The sequence below is a fragment of the Nylanderia fulva genome, unplaced genomic scaffold (assembly GCF_048542155.1).
Source record: "Nylanderia fulva isolate GAGA-0341 unplaced genomic scaffold, ASM4854215v1 Scaffold12, whole genome shotgun sequence".
Taxonomy (NCBI): Eukaryota; Metazoa; Arthropoda; class Insecta; order Hymenoptera; family Formicidae; genus Nylanderia; species Nylanderia fulva.
Genome location: NW_028189409.1, coordinates 4,169,143 through 4,187,502, shown reverse-complemented (window position 1 = coordinate 4,187,502; position 18,360 = coordinate 4,169,143). Strand labels below are relative to the sequence as shown.

Here is an 18,360-nt window from a genome sequence, read left to right as displayed (position 1 = left end):
TTTTTATTACATGCAGCAGAAATCCACATGTAAATTTAAAAAAATACTATAATTAACTTTACAATGAGAATATTGCAGAGAATAAGTTTAATGTTATGAATATTTTATTCACATATATTTCTATCAGTCAGTTCGCTTTCATTACTTAATTTAATGCAACAAAATGTGAGTTAAGTATTTTTAAAATATTGCAAAAATTATAACGAGAGATGCATCGTGAAATATATTTTCTATTATCCACATGTGCGGTTCTAAAATATATATTTTACCATCCACATGCAGTTCCAAAAAATTATTTTTCCATCAATTCAAATATATTCCTGCGCAGCTGTCAAAATATTAAAAGATAATTATATCTTAGTCCTCAACTCCCGAAATAATTTTCAGGGACGAATATACGAAAATTCATGATACTAAATATAATTCTTTTATGGTATTATTTATGAAAATTACAGTATGATATATAAAATATAAGAATGCAATAAAATTATTTTTTCCAAACAGGATATAATTCACAACCAACTTAATAGGAAAAAAAAAGAAAAAAAACAGGTACATATAAGATACAGGTATCTATCTGTAATTAACTGCAACATTCAGTAAGAAGACATACGGTTAAAATTAATAAAAAAACGGTGGAGAATTTATTACAGTTAATTTACACTTATATTATTTACATAACAAATAATATCACATTGTCAAAATTCGACTAACATAAAGAGAGTCACAATACCTTACACCAAATTTATTTTACGTTATAAGATTTCATTCAATTACGTAAAGTTGTTTCTGCAACTGTCTTTAAAGATTTTAATTTGTCATGGAATCGATATTAAGTATCGGTATAAAGTATGTTCTGATATAATCAGAGATCAACAGAAACAGTTTTATAATATTTCCCTTTTTCAAAAATAAATTTACAAATAATAAGGTGTTTAGATTTTATTTCAAAATCAACTAGTGTGATTTATCGCACGCGATGTCAAAAACATGCATACATGACTCATTAATAAATCACTTGACATATATATTAATCGTTGACGCCCATGAAGCTTTCTTATTCGAAGTAATCATTCTTATTTGACTTATTGTAAATTATGCGTATTATGCATTATAGAGTACATAGTATTTTAAGTGATTACATTAATTGTTAAAATGACTATATGTATATTCTAGAATATTTTCGTATTAGATAATTATCGTATTAGTTCAAAATATTTGGCACTTTGTCATTCTTTGTTCTTTCAGAAACAGTAAATGAATGACGAAAAGCTCAAATAAAATTTTTATTCAGTTTCATATTTTTTATAGAGCGTTTTGTTTACAATAAAATTTTTAATATTTTTAATATTTTATATTTTTATGCCCAATATTTTAATTATCTCTTAGAGACACTTTAATATAATATCGGAAATATGAAAAAAGATTCAAAAATAAAAAAAATAAAAAAACAAAATGATACTCACATATCAAAATATTTTTATGTACATATACATCATTCATGTTCTAATAGATTAAAGTAATATATAGAAGAAAATCTTTGGTGATCAAAGAGTGCGTACTTGACGAGAGTGCATTCCGGAAAGATTTATGAGGATCGCAGAATGCTATTTGATTTATTATATTAGTACTATATAAGACCGCAATATTCTCGACATGTTTATCTGTTTGATGCTCTGAATTTATTTGTAGACTTAAAGATGTGTGCAGAACGTCGGACGCCAGCATCCAGAGATAGAACTTGCTTGGTAAATACGAATGTTATATCACCGCGTCAAACTTTATGGTTTTTCTTCTAGAAATTTTCTTATCCTCTATGCTGGTTGGATGCTTAATGGAACTTTTTTGAATTAATCACGAGAATAGGAGCTACAAACATTGCATTCTTATTTCAGCCTCTTCTTCAGTAGTAAAGAAGTTTTTAAAATCACTTCTTCGAAGAATTTTCGAGTCATCATTTTGATCGTACGTCGTCACATAAAGTCTCCATCGAGTAATGATCCTTAGTGACGTTGCATTATTCACGGAAAATGCAGATCGGCAAAAATGTCAGTCTTCTCAAAGATTTCGAATCTTGCAAAAACATATTCGCTTTTCAAACAGGTCGCTGTTCGTTGCTGTCCCGAATATTCCACAGAGTCATTGATAATTCCTCGCGAGGATTTCCAGATTCGTCGAACATGCGATCTTCGGGCACGGTTGATCCGCGGGGAAACTTTAAAATTTTAAAGCCAGGCAGCCACTTTAAAAGCCTCCACCATTTCTTCTCAGAATTTTCCATATTCACACTCTTGTACGTCGTTCTTTTCCACGAGGCGGTCTGATTCCTGCGGATCGATCGATCCTTGCCACGTTTGCCTTCTTGCGACTTGTGATGCTCGTTGCACGGCGATCGCAGACTGTTGTTGTTCCTCGTTTCTTCTTTAATATATTCCTCCCGTATTGAGTTTGTTCTGATGAGCTCTGGCAAATTTTCTGGATTGCTCAACCGTCTTTGACTGTCTTCTATCGAATTTCCTGAACCTTCCATGCTATGCACCATCATACCGGATTCTTTACCGGTCCCTGCTATTCTGGAACCATAAGCACCAATGGTCCTTGGTTGAGATCTCGACAGACTGGAATATGAGCGTTGCTCGTGACGCGCCGGCAATCCACGATGTCTCCAGCTTTTTGATAACGTTTCCTAGAACAATTTGAACTAGATTAATAATTAGTACTTAAGGCATATAAATAAATATAAAAAGTAATATGTTCACAAATAGATCAAATTTATGTATTTAGTGAAGCAGTAACAATTGAGAAGCTTATTTATTTCAAAAATATAAATTTGAGATATTTATAGAAAATTATTGTGTCTGTTATATTTATTTTCTTGCAATATATTTTTCTATATAATAATATTTTGTTTTAAGAAATATTTCTATTTCTGTCGAAATTTTAAATGATTATACTGTATTAATTTATATTTTTAATTTCTCGTAATACAAACAGCGTGTTTTATAACTTAGATGAAAAGATTATTAATTAAAATAATGGTAAGATAAAATCTATTTTGATTTAAATGTCTTACCGTAAACGCTATGCGGAATTTGTTCGACATAATGTTGTAGAGGATCGGATTGATTGTTGTGGATACGTAGTAAAGAACACCTGATACGTAGGTCATTAAGAGGTAGAGGAACTCCATCCACGGGCCGTTCGATGTGATATGATTCTCCGTATTAGTTCCGTATATGGCAATTAATCGTTGTACGTGAAACGGAGCCCAACAAATGAAGAATGCTATCACTACTGCGACTACAACAATTCATAAACGTTTGTATAATTTGCGTCTGTTAGATTCAATTATTGTTTGACTATTTTTTCATATTATTGTAAGAAACACATCATCAGAATTATTGCCTATCTTCTTTTATAGTAAATTATTCGTAAGATCGATCTACCCGAGCTCTATGCAACGCTTTAGAGTTTTTAACTCTAATCCTCTAACAATAAATCTTTTCAGGATTTAAATAAGAAGTAATAACATGCATAGTTTAATCATTCGAAATATTAATATTTCAAAGCTATAATATAAGCTATTTTGAATCATATCTGTTCGTTTCGATATACGAGTAATTTTTTTAAACTTTTTTATTAATTTTATTTTATTTTGATGGTCCAATCAATCATTAATAGATTAATGAAATACGAACACCAATGAGTAATATATAAATAATTTTATATAAATATTAAATGACATCAAGTAGCGAAGAGATTAATCATTTACATATACACATTAAATTAAATATCACGGTGGCATTATAAATAATAAAAATATCCAACAAATATATTAAAAAATTTTAATAATTTTATACAAAAATTAAATATTACAATGACATTATAAATAGTGAAAAGAGCCTGTAGATATGTTTCAAAATTTTACTAATTTTATATGTATTATATTATATGAAAAAATCGATTAGTATGCCAAATATTTTTTTTTTCAATAAAAGGACCTAGATGACACCGAATAAATATAATCGGATAAATTTATGTAATTATGTTACAAGATTAGAATTATTTTTTATAAGACAATTTCAAAACTTCTCAAATATCGAAGTAGAATAAATATTATCTGTATCAACAAAAAGATATCAGCAATTGCATGGTAACAAACTTCGATATTTCACAAAAACATTACGATAAAGTGGATGCTATATGCAAATTAACTGATGTGGGACTTTGAAATTTTGTTTAATTATGTCGTTACCAAAGCGTATCACGAAATGACCAATGCATTTTTCATTAATGACCAGTGTATTTTTATACGAAATGCGTTCGTTTGTTTAGACAAGTTTGTTTTGATATATTATGCTGAGTTGTTCTTTAATTAAATTGTTCAAAGAACACAAATTCATAAAAAAATGCCTATTAATAACAAGTTTAATAAATAATCATATAATTAAATTATAATATAAAACAGCATTTTTCAAAATAGTTGTTTATATATTGGTAATAGAACGTCATATTATAAACTATAACTTGATCATAGATATTTTATCCAGTTAGATAAATCAATTATTAAAAAACTTTGATTTTGGAAACAATTTTTATTAAATAACAAAAAATAATACATTATGAAAGACATTAATTAATTTATTAGACCAGATGTTAAAAACAGAATGTTTTTATTATTTCCAAACTATGACATTCAATTCAATTAATGATTAATCTTCGTTGCTTAAAATTATTTTGTGCTTGTAAAATTATTCTTTACATATACATTACTCATCGGTATTTATATTTCATCAATTTATTAATTGATATAATGTATATATTTTTCATTATTTGCGATACCTTTGAATAACAATTCTTAACGGTGTGTCTCAATACAGGCGCACTTTTGTATCAGTTGATGTTTATAAGAACTCTATATTTTTGTTAATTAAGTTATTCGGTTTAATTTATCATTTCGCTTTTAATATTATTAGACCCATCAATGCAAAAGGCTTCTGAATGGATGCCGCGTGATTGAACAGCGTAATGCCCATCCATCCGGAAGCCTTTTGCATTGATGATTTCAATGGTTGCGAAAGCTTCAAAAGTATAGGATTATTAGATCCATTTGAATTATTTTTTTTAAACAAGTTTATAGTGATGCAATATTTTTATATAAAAAAATTGTCTAATAAAAGTTCTTGTTTGAATATTGTTTTTGTTTGAATATTACTCAATTTTTGTTTTTCTTTTATATATAATTTTTATCAGTGGCATTTACATAAACTTACATCAAGAAAATGACTTTAATAATTTTGGCACTACGTGATCTAAGATTTAAGATCTCTGACAATATTGATAATACATTAATTAATGCCTTATTTATAACAAAGCCATAAGCCGGTATTTATAGTTCGATCTTATATTTAAGATCGTCTTAAATTCGAGTTTAAAACGCTAAGGAGCCATTTGATTGGTTGAACAGAATTTCAAGTCAACCTCCGACCAGACTTAAGACGATCTTAAATATAAGATCAGACTATGAATACCGACCATAGACTACTGGATAAAGATTTAATCACACACAAGCACCATACAAACTACAGTATTTACGCTAAGTGATTATGGGCAAGAACAGATAGACAGCTTTGTGAACGCGCAAATTTGACTATGTTGTGCAATGATGGAATATGATTTAATCTCTTGTGACCTTGCTAATTTTCCGTTACTTCTTCGATCCATTATAATTCATATGGAAGAATTATTATAAATACGCTGTGTGTTTGTATGTATGAATGTAAGAGTAAATAAAAATATATAGTATATACAATTAAAATATGAAATAAAATTAGGGATTATTAAAAAGATATTAAAATAATGTTTTATTTTCCACAGAAAATAAATTTTGTTATTTAAATTTGTTTTATAGAAATAATATATCTTGTTATATACAAATGTACTAAATTGCTTTATCCTTTTTTTTAATGTATATTATGCATTTGTGACTAATTTTTTCAATATAATACGTTTTTTATCAAGACTTATTAATAAAAATGTTCTTCCTCGTCCGATATTGAGTTTTTTCAAGTTACTTATATGATACGTTTTATTATACTTTATTCTTCAAAACTGCTTGATAATTATTTTTAATTATTATATGTATATATTATAATAATTTTTATATGTATATATACTGTTTGTATATATTAAATTTGTTTAGAAAGAAAGATTTACTTAATATAAATGTGTTATATACATACTTAATTTCAAATTATTGCATTATCACTCTATATCGTATCTTATGTGTTTCTATAAAATAATTTTTGTATTAATACGTGCGATTGTTCACCAGTATAAATTTAATAAATATAAATCAACAAAAATTTTCTTATGTCCCAAAAAATATTTGTAAAAGTATTGAGTCTGTCTCTCTCACATTCTCGCATATTAAAATATTTCACATTCAATTTATAATTGCGCCGGTTTGTTATTCTCTAAAATATACAGTATATATTAATTACAGCACTATAAATACGTATGTAATACGTATTTGTTTTGTCATAAATGATATAATTAATATGACTTATTATTTATTATAGATGCTCAACGTAATAAAATTGCAATGTATACTGATGTAATTAAGATTAATTATATATAATAAAAAGTTGTACTTACTATTAAAATGAGAGATTATTAATGTTATTAAAAAACATTAAATAAGAACGTATGCAAACAATTAACTATTGTAATTTCTAAAACCTTTTGCGAAGATAATCTTCCTTCGCAAATTATGTTTAAGACTTTGATCCTTTTTTATTATCATATGAAAAAAATGCGAAAAAGATGCTTATACGTGATTATTTGTTATCAAACGTTATTATATCCTATTAAATCTTTTATTATCCATTATTTTATACAAGTATAATTATAAACAATAGCATATTATTTATATTATTATATAATGAAATATAGAGTTTTTTCTCTTACCTTTTATTCATAAATTATTATAAATATGCTGTGTGTTTGTATGTATGAATGTAAGAGTAAATAAAAATATATAGTATATACAATTAAAATATAAAATAAAATTAGGGGTTATTAAAGAAATATTAAAATAATGTTTTATTTTCCACAGAAAATAAATTTTGTTATTAAAATTTGTTTTATAAAAATAATATATCTTGTTATATACAAATGTACTAAAAATATTATCTATTTTATATAAAAACTTTTTAAATTAAATTTTTAGAGAAAGAGGAAAATTGAGATAGAAATATCTAGTTATTTGAATTACATAGTTTGGCTGTGTTATTTACTTTTTATAAATACCAACCATATTTTATATGTTTTTATTTTACATTTTTTTATTCTTCTTATTCAAGGTATTACATATTTTCTACATATTTATTATAATAATTACAAAATTTTTTAGATTATTTCGGATTTAATTTTTTTGTGTTATATATATCGCATTACGCATTTCACATTTTGTATATTGGTGATATATGTATATCGTATGTAATTTGTATATGTGTGTAAACTTTGTTTATACTATTTAATTATTATTTATTTTACTTTTTAGATTATTATTTATTTTACATAACATAATAGATATATTTGATTTTATATATTTTCTATTTAACATTTGATTTCTTCCAGCTTGGAAAAAGAATTCGAAATAAAGCTCGAAACATTCCTGTGAAAAATATCAGATTTAATTAAGTACATGTTAAAATGCATTTTACCCACAACGCTTTTTTATTTAAATTCAACTTGCATTACTCAGTTCTTATTTTATAATGATGTAGATTTAAATAAAAGTAAAAATAATGGATGCAATGATGTATAAATGTTAGATATAGCACGGTAATTTATGTATCAAAAGACAGAAAGATATCTCGTGACACATGATCGGTTTTTTATTTTATCTGCTCACACGCTTTCTGTCAGGAAAAAAGCAGCATTGTAGGCGATGTATTTGACAAATGTTCACAGTCGTTTGTACCTTATATCTATTATGAGTAAGTAATGCGCTTATTTCTTGTTCAATCGATTAATGTAATGGTGTAATGTGAAATCTTACAGGAAATAGCGTTAAAGTTCGCAGAAAGTTTAATGCTTGTGACTAGTAATAGCATTAAGAAACTTATATTGCGAGAAAACACACGTATGTTGAACTTATGATTAAAGTTTACTTCGTTAACACGATATAAATGTATTTGAGAGACACTGAAGCGTAAGTACGCAATGCCCTTTGCATAAGCTCACCTACTTTGTAACTTGTTCGCAAATTCTATGCAAATGATAAAATTTAATTATCTTTTAGTCGGAAATATTATCTTGTAAAATACAAGATGATTGTACAATGAATAATTTGTAACATATAATAACCATGATTTGCTGTAAAAAACGAAATTTTCCAATGATTCATTTTCGCACGCTCGCAATTTCATTTTGCGAACATAAAATAAAGTAGATAATAACGAGACACGATGGATGGCAACAGATAAATATAGAGATAACTTTTATATGTGTACATATTTTAACTTTTATATATATATGTATATAGTATAAAATTGATTGACGATACTTTCTGGAGAAACCGGTTTTTTTCTCGCTGCCTCATGTATAATATTTTTCCGTAATAAAATATACAAAATGATTCACTCATAAAATTAATTTAGTCATAAAACTAAATATATAATATTTTTTATTGTGCAAAATTATGTATGACATTATGTTAATATTATATTTAATATGTTTGATATTTCTTTGAAAGTTATTTATTATATAAATAAAAGAACAAAATACATATAAAAGAATAATATATTACATTACGCGCTCGAAATTTCAGTTCTATTGAACATGTTCAGTTCTATAGAGGATATTATTATTTGTTATTACAATATACATATGTATTTAGACATGCAAGAATAATAATTTAGACTTGACATGATTTGTGAAATTTTGCGGAAACGCCTCGTCGACTATTTAAATGACACGCATTATATAAGCTGTTGGGTCAATCATACAATACGATGAATATATTAAAGTAGTAAACTGCGTTGTCATGAATTATATTATGTATGTGTATTGTAATTTTCCAATTATCATTAAGCGATGATTTGTTTGATTTGATAAATTGAAGATGTTAAACGCTTACATTTGTTCTTTTTTTTATTTTATAATAAACTCTGTTATATATTTCATCAAATTTTATTTTAACAGTTGTTAAATAGTTATTAAAATTAATTACACATCGGATACATTTTCTCTGTCGATATTTGAAGTTATATATTAAATTATCTCCTATGCGTATGTCAGCGCAAATAATAACAATAGTTCATTGACGGATTGTCGTGGCGAAAATACGCGTTTTTTACTATGTACAACACCTACGCCACATACAATGGATAATAAAAAAACACTATTGAGAAATCCGTAGTAGCCATCGTAAGAGACCATTTATTTAATTTTAGAGGGACACTTGGAGAAATGTGGAAGTAATCTTCGTCAAGACACAATTCATTTCTTTATTTTTTGGTTTTATCTCCAGCTAATTTAGAGCTGTCGTCTCATATCACTTCCGTATTTTGTTTTCATCTAAAAGAGATTGATCGGGAATAAATTGCGACACATTTTTACTTTCGTTTTTTTTTAGACTACCGATTTCTTGATTATTTCCCTTTGTTTCGTAAATGTTATAATTTTGTGCGTTCTAAGTATAATCAAAAATTTAATGCGTCAAATTCAAATCGTTCATATAAATAAAAAATGTGATAATAATATATTTTTTATATTTATTTTTTTACTTTTTATATTTACTTTATATTTACATTTGTAAAAAATATTATTTATTTTTTTTCAATAATAATTTAATTAAATATTTACTCTAATTAAATATTTTTTTGCAGTATTTACTCTGAGAAAGAATTCATGTGTGATGATAATCCTGCGAGAAATGTTTGATTATCCTGAAACTGAACGTTTCTCACGGCTATATGTGAGATATCTTGGAAAAACATCGGCGATTACAAGTATTTTCCCTATCGTTTTCACAGCCAGAGAATAATTCTTCTATTTTGCGGCAATCTCCGCAATTCATCCTTTTCATTATTATTGGAAACCGAAGACAATTTAGTCAGGATAAAGGTTCGTTTTCCCTCAGACCTCTACATTTTCTAGCCGAAAACGATCGGCAGCATATAGGTATAGTTATATTATAATATATATACGGGACGCACATTGAATATTCAAAAGCATATGCGATATTCGGCGACGTCCAAAAAATATCCCATATTTTTGACATAAACTTTATCGATGTGTTGCATCCATCATACTTTACAACGTAGATATATCTACATTCAATTTTATTTTAACAAAAATATAAAATATTAATTGCAAGTATTAAAAAATCTTTTAGATAATATTTATGCGTAGAACAGAAGGAGACATTTTGTTTGATTAAATCATCGATAATTTTTTATCTGCGTTAACTCATTATAGGTAATAATGCTTATTATTGAGAATTGATGTGAATAGTCTCGTCGTAATAATTAATCTAAGCCTATCAATAAAAATTCAATCAATCAATCAATCGAAATGATGAGCAACACATCCATGTAGCAGAATTCATTGTTGTCAAATCTAATGTTCTTATTATGCTTGATTAGAGTACGAAACATATGGCTTTTATTATGTACAAAGAAGTCTAATTCCAATCAGATGCTTTGATCATATTACCAGTGTATATGATGACATTTATTTTCGATAGATTATTATTATAGAAGGTACATATGGCTTTCATTGCATCACTTTAAACGTACACGTGTCGATCATAAAACCTCGCCAGATTTTAGATCGAACGTATTAAAAGGTACAAATGTCGTGTAAACATGCCGATGTATGCAATTCTTTTATGCAAACTACCGATCCATGTCGGTAATCCTTCAGTCAAATGATTTAATCAAAAATTTAATTAAAAATCTACTGATATATGGGAGTAGAAAAGCTTTCCGCGCACTCGTTAGGATCATAAAGTCCTATTGGATTGAAATCATGCAAATCTTTACTAATGAATTTGACGTACTAATTACAACTTTTCTCACGATTCTTCTTCGGAATCTTTAATCACATTTATCATTCTGATGAACTTATAGAGATTATAAATTATTGAAGAGAAAAGTATTCTCTTTTTTTTAAATACATAATCTTATTAATTTTATTAATATAGCGCACAATAAAGCAAAATAAGACATTTATGAAATCATCTCGAACACAACGAAATCTTAATGCAACATCGATGCGTTGTTATCGATCATCCTTAATTATTCTGTGGAAGTGTTTTCCAATAATTACTAGTCGAGGTTTCGCTTGACATTCTATTGTTAACATAGTATATACTATGTTTCTTTAGTGACTTGATAGAATTATATATTCTTCGAACGACTTTGAAAACAATTTAGAGAGACAAAAAAGTTGAGGATAAAAAAACAAACGAGAAAATTATAAGAACGTACTTTTTGTGCGTTCTTCTAATTTTACATAAATTCTTCTCAGTGTATGAGTTTTAAAAGACACGATCGATATTTAATTAGATTTTATTCGAGTACTCTAATTAGATTTGCGTTTACTACAATCGTTACATTTGATCAAACTTTATCAGAGAAGATATTCTTCTGATAATAAACGATGGAATAAAAAAGTAAATTGAGTGCGTGAAACTTTCGATACTATATCGATAAAATGTAATTTCTTCCTCTCAGTGTGTGTCTTAATTCGATTAAGAATTGACTATATATGTACGTGTGTGTCAAATAATATTCCGCATCAGTCGCAATTAAATGATAATTTGTGATTATAGAGAACGATATTATACATATATATGTACAATATTACCAAATCAAATTAGAATATATAAATAATAATTTGTGATTATAGAAAAAGATATATATATATATATATATATATATATTATATATATATATCATTATCTCTATATTACCTATCTAATCAAAAAATTACCCGTCCAAGGATAAGCAGTTAATATGATTAATGTATTCGTGCATTATTTTAATTATTTTATCACGAATAAATCTCATACGTGTAAAATAAAATGTGTATATTTATTTGAATTGAAGATAAAAGATGCTAAGAAATATTAAAATATAATGTTAACAAGTATACAAGATTTTTACAATTATTTGTATAAAAAATTATTTCTATATAGATTATAAAGTCTGGAAATTCTACGATTTAGCTCATTACACAAAATATTTCGCTCGTAATACGTTCGTTGATTGTTCATATTTTTCTCAGCGTATCCACAGAACTGCATACTACAGAAGAGTTAATCCAACGATTATTTTAATTTTCCATAGGGGCATTGTCTGTGACTGACGCAATTGCTAAGAGAGTCATTAGTTTACATTACAGTAAAGAAGAATTAAATTCATTCTCATATTTTTTTTATATACGTACGACGTAATTTTCATGTCACTCACGTATGATTACGTTGTATTCGTCATGTTGATTGCTTTATTTATTCGTCCCTGATGAATAAAAGTTGATATGATTAAAGGACACTCGAGGCTACATTAAAGCTACGCAATCGTTGCATATACATATGTGTCAGTTACTAGTCCACGGAATTTTCCAAAAGGTTAAACAATTCGAATTTTGCTGGAACGCGAAATTGAATTTTTCGAAAAACACAATAGAGGATCATATGCCACGAACGATAACTTGTAAACAGGAATTGAAGATAACAAATCTGAAATATGAAAAGGATAAGAAATATTCAATCACATCCGAATGACGATCGATAATAAGATATCAAATTTCATAAATTTTATTTGGTGTCTTAAAGTCGCATTAGGTCGTCTAATTTAATATGACGCATTATGTAGCTGTACGTGCGTTCAAAACAAGTTGTCCGCAAATAAATGTATTTTGAGATGTCTTATTCAATAAAGTGTTCCATATTCGCTTTGATGTTGCCTCAAAGCATCTTACTGGATTTCGTGGGATGTAATCTTTAAATTCTCCAGGTCGTTCACGATGGCGCCTTACGGCTATAAAACCACCGTGTCGCGCGATCAGCGCAAGGAATATTACGCTATGAATGTTAATTTCTCTTTACATCGTAACAAAGTTATCAAGTATATATAGAATTATAATATTTCATTAAGCAAAGAATTGATAACACTTTTCAAGTTAAAAACGTGATTTAAATTTGGTAAGTAGTTAAGAGCCAGACGTGAGTATATAATAGTGCATAAGTTTGAAAAAAAATTAATTTTTTTTAAAACTAATTTGTGCTGGAAGCTTATTTGGTACGAAATCAAGTAAATTAATCTCGGGAGAATTCGAGTTTGATTTTTTAATATTCCCTTCGATTCCCATCAAAAAGTGTAGACTGGAAAAATATCGGGAAAATATAAAAGCGCTGCATTGGGGAATCAAATCCTGTTGCTTTCCACGCGACTGCTCTTACGGAAAACCACATTTTAGTTTCAGAATACAAATTAGTTCCTTGAAATTCCCTTGAATAAATTTCCTTAAAACACTTACACTGTATTACGCGCATCTAGCTTTTAAAAGTTTCGAGATTTTTTAAATATTATATTTATATATTTTTATTAATTATTATTTTTATAATATTTAATTTTAATTTAAAATTTATAAAAAAATATTTTATTAGATGTAATGAGAGAAAGAGAAGAGGACGAGAGAAAGAGAGTAGAGTACGAAATTCTAAATTCTTCGATAAGAAGATAAGAAGATTTATGCACATTAAAGCAATATTAATATCTTTAAACATGTGCATTTAATAAGAACATTTAATACGAAATTAGCATTTATTGAGAGAAAATATTATATACAACTGCACCGGATGGCAGACAAATATAATACGTATGTATATATGTGCATAATAAATGGAGTAAGAATTCTATAGCACTGCGCGCCAGACGATTTTTATCTTCAAACTTTGAAAGAAGCGAATAAACACCAGCGATGCATTCAACTTTGCTACATTTAGTTATTGAAGATAACGTATATAATAAAAGTTTTTCAATGTACACAAAATAATTATATTGAATTACTATTTACGAAAAGAATATATATACATACTTATATTCTTTTTGTAAGTAGGAATTAAATATACGTATATTATTATATGTATATATATGGACAAATATGTATATAAAAACCACTTATTGACGATTAAATTAGCAATTTATATTCGGACTTTTGCCCCGCATGCAAGTGATTTTGATGAAATGTAGAATTATAGGGCAGCCGATCATCCAATAAGAAAGTATCGACCGATGTAAAAATAACTGACACTATAGATTCTTATTTCGAGTTTACACATTCGATATAGAGATAGATTTTCCGTGTTTGCCCATGGAGAATACAGAGTACACAAAACTATAATATACGTAGATGCATTTGTGTATCATGCAAAATACGTGCGGGCGGTGTTTGTTCAACTATGGTACAGCTATTGTAACTGTAATAAAACGATCAATCGCCGCGGGTGATCTTTATATATATATATATATGCGTGATTTTCACATACGTAATCAATTTAAATTTCTCGATTCACCTTGAATTACAAGTCTAATTAAGAAAACGAGAAACAAATTACAATGTATAGTTCATTCATTGATTTCAGTTAACGCATCGATGATCATGAGATAAAAATTTTTTTCAATTTCAGTAAGAGATATGAACAAATATTCTTTCTTCCGTTTTAAAAAGATAAAATATTGTAAATATTCAACTAAAAATTCAATATGCAATGCGTTGTAAATTTTATCTTATGTAGAACTCAATCGAATTGAATGTGAACAACGGCACACCGCATGCACAATGTTATTATATAAACCGTCACGAATAATAATTTCTTGTTTTACATATAATTTTCACATTGTATGAAATTCAAGTATTTTCAGTATATCTTTAATGTTAATCGTGCGAGATTTGTCAACAACTTTAAACAATTCAAGGCAAAGTTTAACTTCTGACCAGAAAATTTTAATGGAAAGTTTGATGATGACAAGGTGGCGTGCATATTTAAAACGATGAATTAAACTTGTATAAGTAAACAGTTTCTTCTGCCTAGTTTTTGCGGTAGTTATATTCCATGTTGCATAACATAATACTACGCCTCATTATATATACTTGATTAAAGAACCATGTAGATCATTACCAAAAACTATTTAATATTCACCGATATTCTTTTAGAATAAAATTTTAAGCGCTTTTTTTTGTAGCATAGAATTTTATTACAAGAATATATTATAGTCTCTGGTGAATATTGAAATTTTGCTTTTATTTGCTTTTATTTGTAATGACAGATTGTTATTTATTTTTGAACTGTCGAGGAGTTAATCGCTTTTATTACATGTAAAACTTTCATGAAATAGTAATGCGCTTTATAAAAGCGACTAAGACTATAACTGAAGGCTGCAACAACAATAATTATTTGCAGTTTGCGGAATCATTAAGTGTATTTGTTGTTAGATAGTATATAAAAAAGATGAATTATAAAACGATTTCAACATCTATGATATGTGGTGCGGTTAATGGATGATTTGTTTGTATCCTTATTTAATTGCGCAGTCAAGGATATATTATTGCAATAATAATCTATTTTTCTGCTCGGCCGTTTACCCAAACGAAACGACGAATATTATTCATCTCAATCACCCGACAATTAAATTTAATCAAATAAATAACTGGTTTATCGTCACAAATGAAAACTTACGTTACGAAGACGCAGCGAGAAACTCACCTAGCATCTTCAACACCCTCCTGGACGATCTTCCAGGATAGTGTCTGCAGTTTCTCGACTCAGATCTACCCGGGACAGTCATGTTCGACTTCCTGAGCTTGATGCCGATGAGCATGTAGAGAAACGTGATGAGGCACATCGGCAATACGAAGAACAGGAACGTGGACAGTTCGAACGAATGATTAACGATGATCCTCTTGATTGTGCACACGATCATTTCGGGGTGATCGCCGTACTGGACCAGTCCGACTTGCAAGGCCAGCGGCAACGCGCACGCCAGGGCCAGCAGCCATATCACGAGGATTAGCTTGATTACGCGAGAGAGATTGGACAGAGTCTGCGAGAGGAACGGATGACAGATCGCGACGTATCTCTCGACGGTGAAGGCGGCAATGGTGAGCACCGACGCGTTCACCGACGTCTCCGAGGCAAGGCCACGCAGGACGCAGAAGTCTTCGCCGAAGATGTACGGATATTTCCACCAGACCGTGTACATCTCGGCCGGTAGGCCCGAAACCAGTAGCAACAGGTCGGACACGGCTAAACTGAAAAGATAATAATTTGTTGCGGTGTGCATGGACTTGTTGCGCGCGATCACGATGCACGTGCTGATGTTGCCGACGATGCCCGTGAGAAAGATGGACGCGTAGATTATGGTCACCGGTATCACCACGTATAAGGAGTCCCGATACGGACCTAACGACACGCCGAAGTCGTACGTGTCGTTAATCCAAGCTGATTTGTTGATTTGCTCCGATAATGCCAGACTACCGTTGTAGCTGACTTCTATGTAGGTGTTGTTTAAGAGGATCGACGTTACTGTCGGGGCCATATTGCAATCCTCAAATTATTCGACACGCAGAAAAAGTTTTCTGTTCTTTGACATCCTCAGATGCTTCTTCTTTCCCGATAGTTGGCGACAAAACTGGGACACCAACTTTTTTCGTTTCTTTCGCTGACGGCCAGTTGGTCTCATGCGAAGTGGATAAATGAAATTTTCATTGATTTTATGTGCCGTTGGCTCCTATATTTTTTGTTCCTTCGTAGGAAAAGTTCTTAAGTTTGCCTCTGTTTTCCTTTTTTCTTGCCCATAAGATATATATCGGATATATCTCACAAATAACTCAGAGTAAGGGTAACTTAATCTCTGTTTGATCCAAGTTCGAAATCAATCCCCAAAGAGAGGGTCACTGAAGCAAATTACGTCTAGATTTCCTTCTCGTGTGTCGAAGTTATTGTATCTCGCATCTTTCGAAAGTTTCTGCTACTGACGGATAACTCGTTATCACTCATTTCATTATCAAGGCCTACATAAGGCTCAAGATCACGAAGTGTTTTGCACCAAACTTGCTCAACAACAAATAGAAAAACAGAAGAATTTTTCATTAAATATCACTTCTACTGGTTTTTTGTATCGACGCTTTTTTTTATTTAAGCTTCTCGTATACACGCGCGCAATCACATGATAGTCTTCTCTACAAACAATTTCACGCGTGTCTTCAATAACTTTGTTTTCCTCCAGGGCGCCAGGGGGTGGAGGGACGAAGGGAGTTCGTTCACATTCTCGAGAGGAGCAGATGGGTCTACCTGCCGCTACGAGCGCCGGTCGAATCACGACTGCCAACGCCGCGACGCACCGAAGGACGCCGGCCGTTCCTCCATCCGGCAAGTTCAGCGCTGGCGCGCCGATACGATGCCCTTGGATACATTATTTCAGAATCGGTAGGATTCCTCGTTTTTAGATATACTTTTTTTCGACAACTATATGCAAACGATTAAGGATGTCCTTCTCTTTTTTTTTTTACAGCCGACTGTTCATGTACCTGCACTCGCTGGATCGGATTTTTTTTACGGTGACGTTTATTTGCGGCCAAAATCTTGTAGGAGTTTTTGCGATGCTATCTCATTCCCTGGAATAAGGATTATACTCATGTATTTATTTAGTAGCTGATAAGTAAGTAGTCACTCCCGTCATCTCGCTCTTATTTTTCTTTCCTGTTACAAATTTTGTTATTTTTGTCATTCTATGCATATTTATATTTCTGATTTAGCTCCGAAAGAAAAATATTTCAAATTAAATATACAAATGTCTATTTTGAATTTTAATGAACAAGAAAATATCGTTATTTTACTGTACTTTGAAAGTTTATAAAGGGCAAATTTTTTCGCAGATTTTTTAAATACTTCAGCAAGAAACTTTTCAAGTGGAAACGTAATTAATCAATCGTAATATTAACATATTAGTAATAAAGCTCGATAAAATCAAATATCAGTTTGCCCTTTATTAGAAATAACAGTCCTTATGAGAAAAAAATACCTTCAGTTAATTATTCTGATTCTAGAGTTTTGCTTCTTGTGGAATGCAATTAACGAAGTTTAGATAGTACAAATGTATTTGAGTTATATTATATATTTTCTCTATTCCAAGTTTTTTCATCTTTTTCCTTTTTTTTGTAATTTATTAAAATTATTATTTCTTAGATCATGACAGGAATTTTTATATTAATTTGATTGTTATACACGTATATATACGCTTATACATCTTATATATTTAATTGCAGAAGGCTGCAAGAACA

General features: G+C 29.2%; 1 protein-coding gene across 1 annotated transcript; it reads right to left on the bottom strand.

The window, feature by feature from the left end:
• Positions 1–615: 615 nt before the first annotated feature.
• On the bottom strand, positions 616–17,394 carry LOC114928009 (Pyrokinin 1 receptor). The gene is made up of 3 exons (XM_029299092.2): positions 15,785–17,394; positions 3,074–3,300; positions 616–2,686 (listed from the first exon to the last, which is right to left on the bottom strand). The coding sequence occupies exons 1-3, from the start codon at positions 16,614–16,616 to the stop codon at positions 2,096–2,098; spliced, it is 1,650 nt and encodes a 549-aa protein (XP_029154925.1). The 5' UTR covers positions 16,617–17,394; the 3' UTR covers positions 616–2,095.
• Between the last annotated feature and the right edge of the window lie 966 nt (positions 17,395–18,360).